The 13529-nt window shown below is 48.7% G+C and overlaps 7 protein-coding genes across 7 annotated transcripts; 3 read left to right on the top strand and 4 right to left on the bottom strand.

Annotated features, from left to right (window-relative positions):
- Positions 1 to 250: 250 nt before the first annotated feature.
- On the top strand, positions 251 to 1890 carry TRV_04704 (uncharacterized protein; the record flags this gene model as incomplete). Its single annotated transcript, XM_003021141.1, has 4 exons — positions 251 to 502; positions 612 to 786; positions 863 to 1725; positions 1795 to 1890. 4 exons carry the CDS (start codon positions 251 to 253, stop codon positions 1888 to 1890), a joined length of 1386 nt encoding a protein of 461 aa, XP_003021187.1.
- Positions 1891 to 2545: 655 nt separating this feature from the next.
- Positions 2546 to 3784, bottom strand: TRV_04703 (uncharacterized protein; the record flags this gene model as incomplete). The annotated part of the gene is made up of 5 exons (XM_003021140.1): positions 2546 to 2600; positions 2671 to 3343; positions 3401 to 3516; positions 3563 to 3620; positions 3724 to 3784. The coding sequence occupies 5 exons, from the start codon at positions 3782 to 3784 to the stop codon at positions 2546 to 2548; spliced, it is 963 nt and encodes a 320-aa protein (XP_003021186.1).
- A 1645-nt stretch (positions 3785 to 5429) lies between these two features.
- On the bottom strand, positions 5430 to 5845 carry TRV_04702 (uncharacterized protein; the record flags this gene model as incomplete). The annotated part of the gene is made up of 2 exons (XM_003021139.1): positions 5430 to 5633; positions 5747 to 5845. The coding sequence occupies 2 exons, from the start codon at positions 5843 to 5845 to the stop codon at positions 5430 to 5432; spliced, it is 303 nt and encodes a 100-aa protein (XP_003021185.1).
- A 1164-nt stretch (positions 5846 to 7009) lies between these two features.
- TRV_04701 (uncharacterized protein) lies at positions 7010 to 7471 on the top strand (the record flags this gene model as incomplete). The annotated part of the gene is made up of 1 exon (XM_003021138.1): positions 7010 to 7471. The coding sequence occupies one exon, from the start codon at positions 7010 to 7012 to the stop codon at positions 7469 to 7471; it is 462 nt and encodes a 153-aa protein (XP_003021184.1).
- Positions 7472 to 8146: 675 nt separating this feature from the next.
- Positions 8147 to 8860, top strand: TRV_04700 (uncharacterized protein; the record flags this gene model as incomplete). The annotated part of the gene is made up of 1 exon (XM_003021137.1): positions 8147 to 8860. One exon carries the CDS (start codon positions 8147 to 8149, stop codon positions 8858 to 8860), a length of 714 nt encoding a protein of 237 aa, XP_003021183.1.
- A 1188-nt stretch (positions 8861 to 10048) lies between these two features.
- On the bottom strand, positions 10049 to 12262 carry TRV_04699 (uncharacterized protein; the record flags this gene model as incomplete). Its single annotated transcript, XM_003021136.1, has 7 exons — positions 10049 to 10592; positions 10651 to 11258; positions 11412 to 11459; positions 11519 to 11603; positions 11691 to 11755; positions 11835 to 12082; positions 12190 to 12262. The coding sequence occupies 7 exons, from the start codon at positions 12260 to 12262 to the stop codon at positions 10049 to 10051; spliced, it is 1671 nt and encodes a 556-aa protein (XP_003021182.1).
- A 346-nt stretch (positions 12263 to 12608) lies between these two features.
- TRV_04698 (uncharacterized protein) lies at positions 12609 to 13376 on the bottom strand (the record flags this gene model as incomplete). The annotated part of the gene is made up of 1 exon (XM_003021135.1): positions 12609 to 13376. The coding sequence occupies one exon, from the start codon at positions 13374 to 13376 to the stop codon at positions 12609 to 12611; it is 768 nt and encodes a 255-aa protein (XP_003021181.1).
- Positions 13377 to 13529: the final 153 nt, after the last annotated feature.

Below are 13529 nucleotides of genomic sequence, written 5' to 3'. Positions count from 1 at the left end.
CGTGACACGAAAAGCACCACCACGTGACTTTTAAGAGTGTCGTCAAGTTGACCAATCAGAATGTCCGCATTTAGCCCATTTCGTGAGTGACCGGAAGCTTTTTTTGGCCCAGAAAGGCGAACGTCGACTTCTTCACTCCTTCTGGTATATCAAGACCACGACAGCCAGACCCGAACAACCATCCCTCCGGCTTCAGCCCGCCCGTTTCTCCCTCTCCCGGCTGTACTCACCGTCGACACAGAAGGCAATGATGCTTCCGCGAGCTTCCCTTGGCCGGACCGCCGCGCGCGTCTGGCGCAATGGCTGCTATCAACAGACCACCGTACGAGGCATGGCATCGCAGGCCGGCCTCGAATTTGAGACTAGTGAGAGTGCTGGTGTGAAGCTTGCCAGCAGGGAGATCTCTGGACCAACTACCACCCTTACCGTGGTTGCTAAGGCCGGTTCCAGATACGAGCCATTGCCCGGCTACTCTGAGGCATTGGAGAAATTTGCATTCAAGGTGAGCCCGGAACCTCCAGAAAAGGGTCGATTGCCTAGCAATCAGAAGGGCTATCGTGTTTATTTTTTATTGCGGAGGCATTGGCTGATGGATTGGATCTCAATTGCAGTCTACTCTCAAGCGTTCGGCCCTACGAATCACCCGTGAGAACGAGCTTCTCGGAGGCCAACTTTCCTGCTACCGATCAAGAGAGAACCTCGTTCTCTCTGCCCGCTTCCTCAACAACGATCTGCCATACTATGCTGAACTTTTGGGTGAAGTTGTCTCGCAGACCAAGTATTGCAGTAAGAAAGCTCAATTGCTCGCCTTGTTTCTGTTTTCGTTTCAGAGAGGATAACTAAACATCGATTGATATATCAGCCCACGAACTCAACGAGCTTATTTTCGACCTCATCAAAGCCTCACAGAACAAAATTGCTGCGTCTCCATCGACTCAGGCTCTTGATGCTGCGCATACCCTTGCTTTCCATCAAGGACTCGGAAACCCACTCACCATCCCGGCTGCTACTCCATTGAAGAAGTATGTGTCTGCTGAGGGTGTTGCCTCCTTTGCACAGGGTGTCTACACCAAGCCATCTATCGCCGTTGTCTCCAGCGGTTCCAACTCTGCTGAGCTATCCAAATGGATCGGCCAGTTCTTCAATGAGCTTCCTACCTCCACTGCTTCCGGTGCTCTCGCCCCAGCTGCCCCCCAGCAGACCAAGTACTTTGGAGGAGAGCAACGAATCTCCAGCCAGGCCGGAAATGCCATTGTCATTGCTTTCCCTGGCTCCAGCGCCTACGGCGCCTCTGGATACAAGCCAGAGCTCGCCGTTCTCGCCACCCTCCTGGGTGGAGAGTCCAGCATAAAATGGTCTACTGGATCTTCCGTCCTCGCAAAGGCTGCTGAAGGTTTCCCTGGCGTCCACGTCTCTACCAACCAGTCCGCCTACAGTGACGCTGGATTGTTCCATATCACTATCTCTGGCCAGGCTGCCGACCGTGTCTCTCAGGCCGCCAAGGCTATTGTTGATGCCTTGAACAACGTTGCTGCAGGAAACGTTGCTGCCGAGGATGTCAAGAAGGCCATCGCCCTTGCCAGATTCCGTGTGCTTGATGCCGGATCCAGCCTTACCGCCGGAAGCGAGGCTACTGGCTCCGCTCTCATCCACGGTGGCAAGCCATTCAGCATTGCTGTTAACGCCCAGGAAATTGAGAAGGTCACCGACGCCCAGGTCAAGGCTGTAAGTTTGCCATTCTGACAATCAAGTGATATCTTTCTTGTAGATACTCAACTAACAATGACTTACCAGGCTGCCAAATCCCTCCTAAGCAACAAGGCCTCCGTTGCTACCGTTGGAGAACTCTTCTCTCTCCCATATGCTGCTGACCTCGGTCTCACTGTGTAAATATACCCCCCAAGGAACAGGTACCTCTCAACCACAACCGCTGAACTCCTAAAAACCACACCTACACACACAATAGACTCAGCGTAACTTTTTTGATGTTACTATACTAGTTGAAATAGTTGAAGAGAAAGAAAAAAGGGAGAGTTAGATGGTGGCATTTTTCCTTCTTTCCTGTGCTCTCTTCCCTATCCTCCATCTTCTCCGTCACTCTCCATTTTGTTCTCTTTTGTTTGTCCTCTAGTAAATGTACTTATATAAAGAAGAATCCGAGTGTTTTTCATCCTTACTCTTCCTCGTAGTGTACTCATCAACTATGGTATTTTGTTGCTATGCACGACTGAGATTATAAAGCTTGAACTGCTTTGAAATAGCATATATTCCCCAGATTAATAAATAGATGGGCAAGAAATGACATACACGAAGGAAGTAATGACACATTTTTTTTCTACCCACATTCGTATCAACGACAGTAACTTCGTGGACGTTTTCTTATGAAAGCCAGAAACCTGAGAAAGAAAAGGGGGCAAAGAACACATTACTTCTATAGCTAATACAACATGCTGGAAGATATATGGCGAAAATGGAAACGAGATGAATAAAGAAGGAAAGAAGAACATATTTTTGCAGGTCAAGACCGTGATAAGCTGTTGGCAGCTTAATGTTTGGCAGTGACCTTTTCTCCAGTTAGTTTCTCGACAGCTTCCTTGGCCCTATTAGAGTCGACGAATTAGTAAAATGAATATGAGACAGACAAGTAATGGAAATTAAAGATGAACGTACATGTCTCCAAGAGCAACCATGCAGACGGTCTGCCAGATACCAAGACCAATACGAGGAGTGACACCCCTGTAAAGACCCTTGATGCCGTTCTGGCTATAAATGTAGCTGAAGGCCTTGCCGACAGTCAAATTCTTTGGACGGTTTGGGTCAACGGTCTTGCTCTGCATCTCGACACGGATGACCTCAATAGGCTGGTTCCAGGCCGACAAGCCACCACCGATGGTACTGGCAGCGATCTTTTCAAAACTGTTGAGCTTCTGGCCGTCCTCCTTTCCAGAGACCTTTCTAATACCGATTTCAGCAAGACGGGAGAGACCGAATCGAGAACCCCAGTTGGTAGTCTGTCGAATGGCGACGGCGTTGACACCCTTGTTGATTCCGCGGATACCTTCACGGCGGTAGATGTCCATGAAAGTAGCGAAGGTGCTTGGGGGCTTGACGCCTGCAGCAGCCATCTTGGACTTGGTGATTTCAACAGTCTTCATGCATGTGCAGAAACCCATGGTAGCGTAGGCCTGGGCGACACCACCGGCCATACCACCGCTGATTCCACCGATGAAGTCATTGGCGCCGAAAGTTTTGACATAGTACTCTGCTTCGGAAGCCACGAAGAGAAGGACGGCACCTTTGGTAGAGGCCTCGATCCAGGCCCAGGGAATGAGACCTTGGTAGTCTATAGAAAACGTTGGTATTTATACAAGTGAGTGTATGAAAGAGAAGCAATTCTTACATCCAAGGATGCCACCGCGACCCCAGATACGACCCATGGCACCGGCAAAGGTATCTGACCGGTTAGCAGCCATTGTAGTCTTGATGACTTCCAACGGCTGGCCGAGGGTTGTAACCCTATTTCAATTAATCGTTCGTCAGCACTGTACAGCCATTGACACACGTAAGGCGAGCATATATAGGCGGGGGAGCGTACTCGAACAGGTTCAGGCCAGCGCCAACTAAAATTCTCAATCCATCAGCATCAAATCACAGTGCGTAAAGGGAAAAATAATAATAATAATCTTCACTCCACTCTTCTCTTCTCGCGCGGACTGCACTTACGTAGCAAATTGCTAAACTTGACGGGCTTCTTCTCGATCTTATTCTGGCCTGAGGCGGACATCTTGGATACTGAGATGCTGAAAGGGGCCCTGACCAAGGGAAAAAAGATTGATGTTTATCGGGGCGGAGGATGACTTATTTAAATTATCTGAGGGTGGCTAGCTGGAGCTGACGGAGTATACCCGTTGGGACTTTGACTGGGTATGTATATATTGCGGCGAAGGAATCTAGAAGCACCAAGGCTGTTGCTGTTGCTGCTGTTCCTGCAGGTGGTCTCCGAATATACAACGACTCAAGGGCACCTATTAAGTATCAACAACAGCGCGTTAGTCGAGGCCAGCCTATTAACCGTGCTATCTGACGGCGTCTTTCACAAGCCACCGAAGACAATGAAGCGCCTTTCTACTGCGGCGGTATATGCTCCGTTGCGGACAGGGGCCAGTGGACCGCAACGAAGCACAAGCACCGCCCATGGAACGAAGAGCTCCGGCAAGAGTTAAGTAAGGGGAAAAGCTTACCGTGAAGTTTTTTTCTTCGTCCTGCTTCTCTGGAGACAGTGATTGACAGTAAAGAGATGAGCGAGTTGAAAGCGAGATGAAGCAGAAAAATGAAGACGACGAAGCCGGGAAGGGGGAAAAAGCAGCTGAATACTCGGATCTTTTTCTCTCTTTTCTTCTTCCTCCTGGAAAGGGACCGCGGGCGGTTTTGGCCTGTGATGAGCTTATGTAAGCGGTGAGAGCCTGCGTTTTAGCGGGCCTGGTTGGGGTGTTTTAGCGTTAGGCGCTCAACAAATGCGCTTGCAGAGCCGCGATAAACGGAGCATTTCTTCCTCAACAGCTCGCCTAAAGGGAGCAGTCTACTTGTATCTACTTATATCGGATACGACTATGAGTACTGCTGAAATACGAGGTAGAGGACGAAAGTTGGTTGGTGTTCTATGCGAGACGCTGCTCATCCTTAGGAGGCTATCGATTGATATAGACTCCATTCTCACCACCACAGCAGGGGAGTGTCAGCTAGGTCCTAGGCAACTAAGGCTTGCTGCTATGCATGCAATTACTAAGTATAATTATCGAGAGACTCAGACTTTGCCAAAGTTCCCTTGCCGATAGTCCGTCGTAGGCCTGGGTTAGCGTGGGGAGTTGGCCGCGTTGATCACCCTGAGTGGAGCATATAACTACCGCTGATTTTATATATCAAGTACTTCATGAGGAAAGCCCTTGTAGCACTTCTGTGTAATTGTGATTAGCTATGACGGATCTATATGCAGCTTCTCTAACAAATTTTGACATCTCTATGCCTCTCTGCATAATATAATAGTGAATATAAGTAGAAATGAAGAAAAACTATAAGATTCCTTGATATCGGATCTTATTAAAGCCATCACCATCACTACTTGGGTTTCCAGTAAAGCAGGCTAGAAATGATGATACCACGAAGCCTAAGCGAAAGTCAACTGAGTTCTGCTGAATTGGAGGCCCATCAAGTAGTAGGCAGCTGTATAGAAGGTAGTACTTTGACTTGCTTGGCTTCGCCAGACAGCTGGCTACTGGTCCTAGACACCACGTAGAGGTGCAAGTCTTGCCTAGGTAAAACAGAACGCCCAAACGCTCAAACGCCCAAACGCCATAACAAAGGAAAACATGGAGAAGTGCCGCATTACACGTCATGCGGCGGACCAGAGCACCACCAGAGCCTTCACCATCCTAGACAGGAGAGGAGTCAGGAAGAGCGCTGACAGACTCAGGTGCAGGGTCACCAGAAAGCGTCAACTGTTCGACTCCCTGCTGGGCGCCGGACGTATCGACGCCCTCCTCAAGGATCGAAATCCTTTCCTCTTTCCAGAGGATTTGCAACCTGTCGAGCTCAATCCCCCTGCGGAGACGAGCAGCCTCCGCCGCCTTCTCTTCCTGCGAAAGGCCTCGAAGCCGCTGCCTCTCGGCCTCCTTCCTCCTCTCCTCCTCCTCCGTCGACCTGGAGGCGCCGTCAAGCAACCCCCCGCCACGGCCCCCGCGTCCCCCACCCCTTCCTCTCCCTCCTCCTCTGCCTCCTCTCCCCCCTCTCCCTCTCCTCCCTCCTCTCCCTCTCCCTCCTCCATGGCCATGGCCATGCCCAGTGGCATGGTAGTTGTGAATCGTCACGTTCTTCGCGTGGAAAGTCTACGCAAGTCGTATATTAGCCACGTTTGTCCGGTCATAGTTGGTATGCCCAAGACTAAGGGAGGGGGGACGCAACGCTTACCATCCTTGTATAAGCGAAGAGTAAAAATCCCTGTATACGCGAAGAGTAGATAGTAATGAGTTAGTCGAAGCTGTTTGCATGCATTTAAAGCGTGTATAAGGGTACTTACTCGAATATGAAATGTTCGGACGAGGAAAGAAAAAAAGGAGAAAGAGAGAGAAAGAGAGGGAAGAAAGGAAAATAAACAAAACGAGTGAGAGCTGGGCAGAGTGGCTGGGAGGGGGCTAGGGCTGGCACTAACCCCTTTGGGCCTGTCCTGTACCCTCGAGCTAGATATAACATGTCCTGCTTACTTTATGAACGAGCTGCTGTGTGCTCCATATCCTTTGTGCCGCTTAGTGATTATATCAACTAGACAAGTGCAATTGTAATCAAAGATATAATCCTATGTTCTATTCTCAGGGGTATCTAAGAGAGTTATCAAGCAGTAAAGCTGAAATAAAGAGGCAGTAAATTAGATCTGCTATGATTTAATGAACATGCTCCTAGTATAGCCTCCATATTGTTTGTTTCTCCTCCCTTCTTAATCTAAAATACTTAGACTATACGAAGGGTGGAATTTTGGCATGACATATAGGTTCTTAGTATTTTGTTGGGTATATTCAGGCGATCAACTGGTCGCCCTTGATATTTATATAAATATCTAGGGTAAAGTGATAATATGCGCGTCGTTTATTTTTTATGCCAAACGATGGAATAAGGTTTAGTTATGGTAAATCACGTGATGTTACTAGCGCCGATCCGGCTTCTGCCGAATGACGTCGGTTTTCTCTGGCGACTTGCCTTCGAACTCCAACTCCCACTATATCATTATATCTCTCATATGCACTCCTGTAAACACGACACAACAGGTTAAACGAGCCCTCAGTCTAGTAAGTGCTCAGCTAGTACTCACAAATCTTCATGTCGTCTCCCCCCCGATACCCTAGTTGTCATTTAAACATAAACACTAACTAAACATGCCTTGCTGTCCACCGTTGACCATCTTTACAGTATCATACTCCTGGTACCGCTGATAATCAGCACGTATTGCACTACCGCAACTATGGACAGCGTTTGCAAATTTATCAGCGAGTGGATTTCAGCAAGTTTTCCCTCGACCGAAGAGACCCGAGAAGCGGAGGCTTTTAGAAGCGCCTTGCGAATTGAGCATGTCATCGATGGCTTTGAAGATGACGTTCGGGACCTGTATCCAGATCGTACAGACATCATCACTGTGATCAAAAAATCTAGGCAGGCTTTATACGATGAACATGGTGGAGTACCACCATCTTCCGTCCTCTGTCTCCCTCCTACTATCCAGGCCCAGGGGAAAATGACATATGACAGAGTGGTTGAAAGATGGTCAGATTGGACCAGCCTATCCAAGGAGTTCCCCTTTTTGACGGGCTTCCCCTCTATCGAAGAGCAAGCTGACTCCATCGATGACAGCGAAGCGCTCGCCGTAGAGACTGCCCTTGCCATGCAAAAGTGGCATGTGGATAAATATGGGAATGCCTTATGCTAATGATGGTCAGTTTACTTTCGAGTTCAAACTTTGTAATTATACCCTGATACCCTTCGATCTTATCGCTGTTTTATTCGCCGCTTGAAGGCCTTAGGCCACCACTTATGTCTACTTAATGGCCGCGGGTGGCTTTCCTCGAAATTCTCGCCACTCTTGATGTATTTCTTAAAAGTATGAAACGATGGATATATTAAGATGCCGTGTCTTGATACCTCTTCTTCACTTTCTTTTTGTTCTCGTGTCCAGCCAGCTATCCTGCTCACTGCTGAGCCTGAAAGTGTTGCATCAAACTATACGCACCTGCCGCAATAGGACAGAAAACGTGACTGAGCGTGATGGAAAGGGGCACTAATCTGGTGGTTCGAAACTGACGCGAGTTTTTTTCTTCTCAAGACTTTCTTCTCAAGACTTTCTTCTCAAGACTCTTTCCTCAGGATTTTCTTAAGTCTTTCTTCTCAAGACTCTTTTCTCAAGACTCTTTCTCAAGACTTTCTCAAGACTTTCTTCCCCAGACTCTTCTCAATTTTCTTCTCAAATATCACGTTCCTCGGAACCAGGTTTCTAGATCACTGAATCAAAGATGGCTCCAGGATATAGCAAGTTCGCTTCTCTAAGCCGTAGCTTGCAGCATGCTTATGCTAATGTTCGCTCCTACTTAGACGCGATATCCAGATCATGGAGCAATGGTTGAAATCAGAGCAGGTGAAGAGCTACATTAATGCATGCCATCAAAGACAGGAGAATCATGCATTCGAAAAGGCAAGGTGTAAGGAGTACTTTGCTGAACTATTCTATCAAGATGCTCAAAAGGGGCTTATGGAATGCCCCCCGGCCTTGTGGGTTCTGGCGATCTTCTGTCGATTTCTGTTCGCCTCACTGCGGAAACCGGCCCTTGACCTTATGGAAAGTGGCGGTCACTGGAACTGGCCCTACTGGCTCGGAGAACTTTTTTGCTGCGGTGGCATGGTGCTGCAACTGGCCATTGCCAAAAACCCGCAACTGAGTACCACTAAAGCCCGTGTCACTATATTGGTAAGTACCTTTGTCTCTCACACGATGGACGCTATTGCAGCATGCTACCTTGGATCCAGGGAAAACGACGCCTTTCTTAACGGCGTAGCTTACGTCTCAAGGATTGGTTGTGAGTTTTTCATTATGATCATAGGCTGCTGGGCTACGCTACATACCATACAGCCACAGGAAGTGGACCAAGCCGGATGCTTGGAGACGTGGGATCAACTTCCCGCTGAATACAAATATTGGGCCGAAAGCTCTCTCAGTAACTACCGCGACGAGCAAAATTGCCAAGGAACCCTCCGACGCAGCAGCAGACAACGCGTACAAGCTAAGGCGAGAGCTTCTCCAGTTGACAATACCAAACCCGTATAACAGATGTTAGTGGAATATACTCGTGTTATATCGAGGACCACTGATCCTTTGGTTGCATGAAATGTGCCATCGGTTACGTGGGTGCGATGACAAAACGGGTTGAACATATTGGACAATTGGGGCTTCGGACCTGGTTCTATGGGGCTTCGGACCTAATATATTTCAGACTTATAGTTTGACCAAGCCTTCGGGTTTGGAGTCATCGCGTCTATATGTGTTCAGCCCACCCCCCTTTTTTTGTTGGCTGATGGTCAGTGGCGACCATCTGGTATCACGCTCAGAGTCTCTGCGCCTTGTTGCGTACAAGATGAAGGTGTGTGTGGGTTCGAATCCTACAGCTGACGTTTGCCGCACCTATACGTTACTATTCCTGATTTCAAACCCTGCTTCTCCTCCCCAGTAGGCCCAAATACTTTTTTTTTTATCCTAGAACCAAATTTCCCTTTCGCTAATCCTTCGCCAGAAATTTCAATGGAGCTTTCTAGTTGAAAAACTTGACCGAGGTCTCCTTTAGCAGGTAACCGGAATTTTACGCCGGTATACCTTCCAGCACCAATTAGCTCCCGCGACTCTATCGAGCAATATATCATGTCTTAGCACCTACTTCGGCGTTGTACGTATGTAGGATGGTGGTGGATAGCTATATAGATACAGTTATTGGTACTTGGTCTTAACCCTTCCGCGATGTGCTCCAAGGCTTGCCATTTCGCTTTGAGAATATCAGAAAAAAAATGATTGGGTATATGCGGTGTCCCAAGAAAAATACATGCAAGTTGATGTCAACTCTGCATGATGCATGGAGTGCTTTACAGCCACCAGCAGATGTCAAATGAGATTAAGTTTGGGTATGCGGGCGGGCCGCTGAACGTGAGGTCCCGGCGCACCATTTGGAACAATATATTTCCCATTCTAATTACGTAATATGACTTTATTTTCCAAACTCAATTGGATGGATGGTCTACGAAAAACCGGAGAGGAATACAGAGACTCGTCTGACTAAAGAGGATATAAAATACAACTTGATAGTTTCATATAGTTACAGACTCGAACGGACAAAGGAAATAAAGAGGAGGTGAACAAAAGAGAAAAGGGAGAAAATGGGTTGTCAGCGCGTCATTCTAGACAGCCATATTCCACGGTCTATAACTTTCGACTTTTGGTTCGCTCAATGATTGTAAGGTATATAATTTACAGCTTTGCGCCAACGAGCTTGGCGTAGCCTTCGGTGCTGAAACTCTTTGGACGCTCGATAGGGGAGCCGAGGGCGCGGTCGATGATGAGCTGAGGAAGGACGCCAAGGGCACGAGAGACACCGAAGAGCACGGTGTAGTAGCTGGCCTCGGTCAGGCCGTAGTACTGGAGGAGAACACCAGAGTGCTGTTCCATGTTAGAATTGTTCAATTTTAGGGAAAATATAGCATTTAAACTTACAGCATCGACGTTGGGGTAGGGGTTCTTGGTCTTTCCGTGTTCGGTCAAGACGCCAGGAGCGATCTTGTAAACCTGGCTGACGAGCTTGAAGAGTGGATCCTCAGGCAAGTGACGGAGGGCGAATTCACGCTGAGACACGTAGCGGGGGTCGGTCTTGCGGAGAACGGCGTGGCCGTATCCGGGGACGACCTGGCCGGCGTTAAGGGTAGACCAGAGGTAGTCCTTGATGGCCTGGTCGCTCAAGTCGTTGCCAATGGCCTTCTGCATCTTGTGAAGCCAGTTCAAAACTTCCTGGTTGGCCCTGTGGACGGATTAGTATAAATGATATGGCTATGGTTACGTTATGAAAGATGACTTACAATCCGTGGAGAGGACCGGCGAGACCGTTAAGACCGGCGGCAAGAGAGAGCATGGGAGAGCTCAAGGCAGATCCAACCAAGTGAGTGGTGTGGGCACTAACGTTACCACCCTCGTGGTCGGAGTGGATGGTAAGGTAAAGGCGCATCAGCTCTACGAAGTCGGCGTTGTCGCCGTAGCCAAGCTGGTTGGCCAAGTTGAAGCCATAATCCTTGTCCTTCTGGACGGGAGCGACCTTTCCGTCCTTGAAGACGTTGCGGTAGATACGGGCAGCAATGGTGGGCAGCTTGGCGATCAAGTCCATGGAGTCCTCGAAGGTGTACTGCCAGTAGTCCTTCTTGTTCATGCCCTTAGCATAGGCCTTGGCAAAGGCAGACTCATGCTCAAGAGCGGTGACAGCGAGAGAGAACTGGGCCATTGGGTGGAGGTCAGATGGGCAGCGGTCGATGAGTTCCTCAATGAACTTGGGGACATCGGAGCGGGCAGCCCACTCGGCAGAGAGGTCGCGAACTTGTTGCTCGGTTGGGACCTCACCGGTCAGCAACAGCCAGAAGAGGCCTATCAGCTTGTTAGACCTCCGTGTTTCAGACACGTTTTCCATCCGTCTGATCTATACACACCTTCTGGCAATGGCTCCTGACCGCCTGGGGCCTTGGGGAGGAGTTTCTGGCACTCAGGAATCTAGTTATCCACAGTTAGTTGAGATATCCTAACACAGCTATTTGTCCATCTAGACAAAAAAAGGAAGAAAAGAAAAACTTACGGTCTTTCCACGGAAGCGGATACCCTCCTCAGAGTCGAGAATAGATCCCTAAAAGCGCAGAGTTAGGCTCTGTTGCCATAATAAACCGGGTCCAGCACCCTCCTTACCTCCCAGACGAGGGACTTGATGCCACGGGCACCGCCATAGACCTGGTCGAGGGTCACCTCACCAAGGACCTTGTGTCCATGCTCCCTGTAGATTGTAAAGGGCCATCATCAGCCATGCTCTCAAGACTTCTCAATGCCTCGATACTGTTCTTCGGGTGTGAACATTACATACTTTCGGAGCTTCTTGACCTGCTCAATCTTCTCTGGTATCTGGGCGGCGAAGGTCTCCTTGAGGGTCTATAGGTAAACAACCACTTGTTAGTAAACTAGACCATCGTGTATGCAAGAATACTCAATTCTGGAATTGGGTACGTACAGGAGCCTTGGAAGAGTACTGTCGGAGAGCATTGCGACCAGCAGCCTGGATAACTGGCTTGGAAGCCATGGAGGTGGATCGGAGAGCAGCGCTCCCTAGTCTGAGTGAAGCGGCCATACCAGCGGCTGATAGAAGATAGTGTACAGGGGAAGAATTAGAAGTACACGGCGAGGGGAAGACTTGTTCGAGGGTTGAGATGAACTTGAAGCTGTGAAGTTGAAGGAAGAGGAAGAGAAGGAGAAGTTTTGCTTTAGTTGTGAGGGTATTGTCGGGACCGAAAAACGTGACCAGCTGGAATTACAAGGGCTGGTCTCGCAGTTCCTGGCCGTCACGTATTGTCACGACGTCTTTTTACTCTCCCGGTATTTTGTTGGGCCCAGCAATCTTTTCATCGCTTTTTTCTTCTCCTTTTTGTGCCGGTGATGCATGGAGTTCGGAAGTAATAAGGGGCAAGGCTGGCTGTCCAGGCTTCAGTTGGCTTGCTTCTCTCAACCATTGAGGGATAGACGGCCTCGGAGGCAGCTGAGAGACAAAGGCTGTAATGATGCAAGTTGCTGCTGTCGTTATAGAACATGGCAGCGCTGTGCCGAGGCTCAGAGATAGAGTTATGCGATATAGATGCAATGCACATATTAATTATGGAGATGGGCTATTATTATTATTATTATAGCTGCAGCGATATTTTATGCTATTTTCATCTCCACGACATCCATGTCCCGTCTGAGGTAAACCTGTCTAGAATGTGAATAATGCACACAGACTGTGGGGAGCGTGTTAAAAATCCAAGGTCTGCATCCCTGGCAGCTCGTCCCCTGTTAGGCCCTTCTCCTTCAGCAGAACTGCTCTTCTCTCTAGATACGCCTTGTAAGGAGCTTTAGGAATTGTCTTCTCCTTGTTCTCCCATGGCTGGTATTGGACCTGCTCCCATACATCCAGTTGATCCATGAACCCCGGGTTGGGCCGGATCTTCCGCTTTTCTTTCACATCCGCTAGCACAGCATCACGGCTTTTCCCATATTTCCGCATCAGATAGGCAGTGACCATGGTAGGAGAGCGAGATATTCCTCGCTCACAATGCACAAGTATGACATTGGTGTCAGGGGCCGCTTGGGTGTCTTCATGCCCTCCTGTTCTTTCGAACTTGCGGTGTACTAGCTGAAGGTTTACATCGGTGCTGTGGAACCCATTTGCAGCAAAAGCCGGTAGCCAGTTGGAAGCAAAATAGCCTTTATATTCATTGCACACGGGGCTTGCTGTTGAATTTCTGGGAGTAGCGTACACTTCATCGAGGAAATCACAGAAGATATTCATGTGTTTGATGAGATCCTGGGTCTCTGTGTCGTCACACCGTATCCAGAGATGATGCTTGACATGTCGTTTGAACTTTTGTTGCTGCCACAGTGAGCATCCGTTTCCAACTAGAGAGACCACAGCGGATATATGATTGTCTCGTAGCACAGGTTCCTGGTACGTATTGAGGACATCTGCGATATATAGAGCATGATCAACCTCCGAAGGTGGACGGACATCGTATTGTACCATACTTGGGTGTAGCAATGCAGTGTTCAATCTATAGCAGTAGATCTATGGACGATTGAGCAGGTGTTGCAGACCGAAGAACTAACTAAGCAGCAACTACAAAGTTTGTCCTAGCCGGAGATTTGGTGAACCCGACGGCCAATGATGCCGAAACGC

The sequence above is a fragment of the Trichophyton verrucosum genome (assembly GCF_000151505.1).
Source record: "Trichophyton verrucosum HKI 0517 chromosome Unknown contig00361_33.r1.exp, whole genome shotgun sequence".
NCBI lineage: Eukaryota > Fungi > Ascomycota > Eurotiomycetes > Onygenales > Arthrodermataceae > Trichophyton > Trichophyton verrucosum.
Note: the sequence above shows the minus strand (reverse complement) of the source record. Positions and strands in the feature narration are given on the sequence as shown.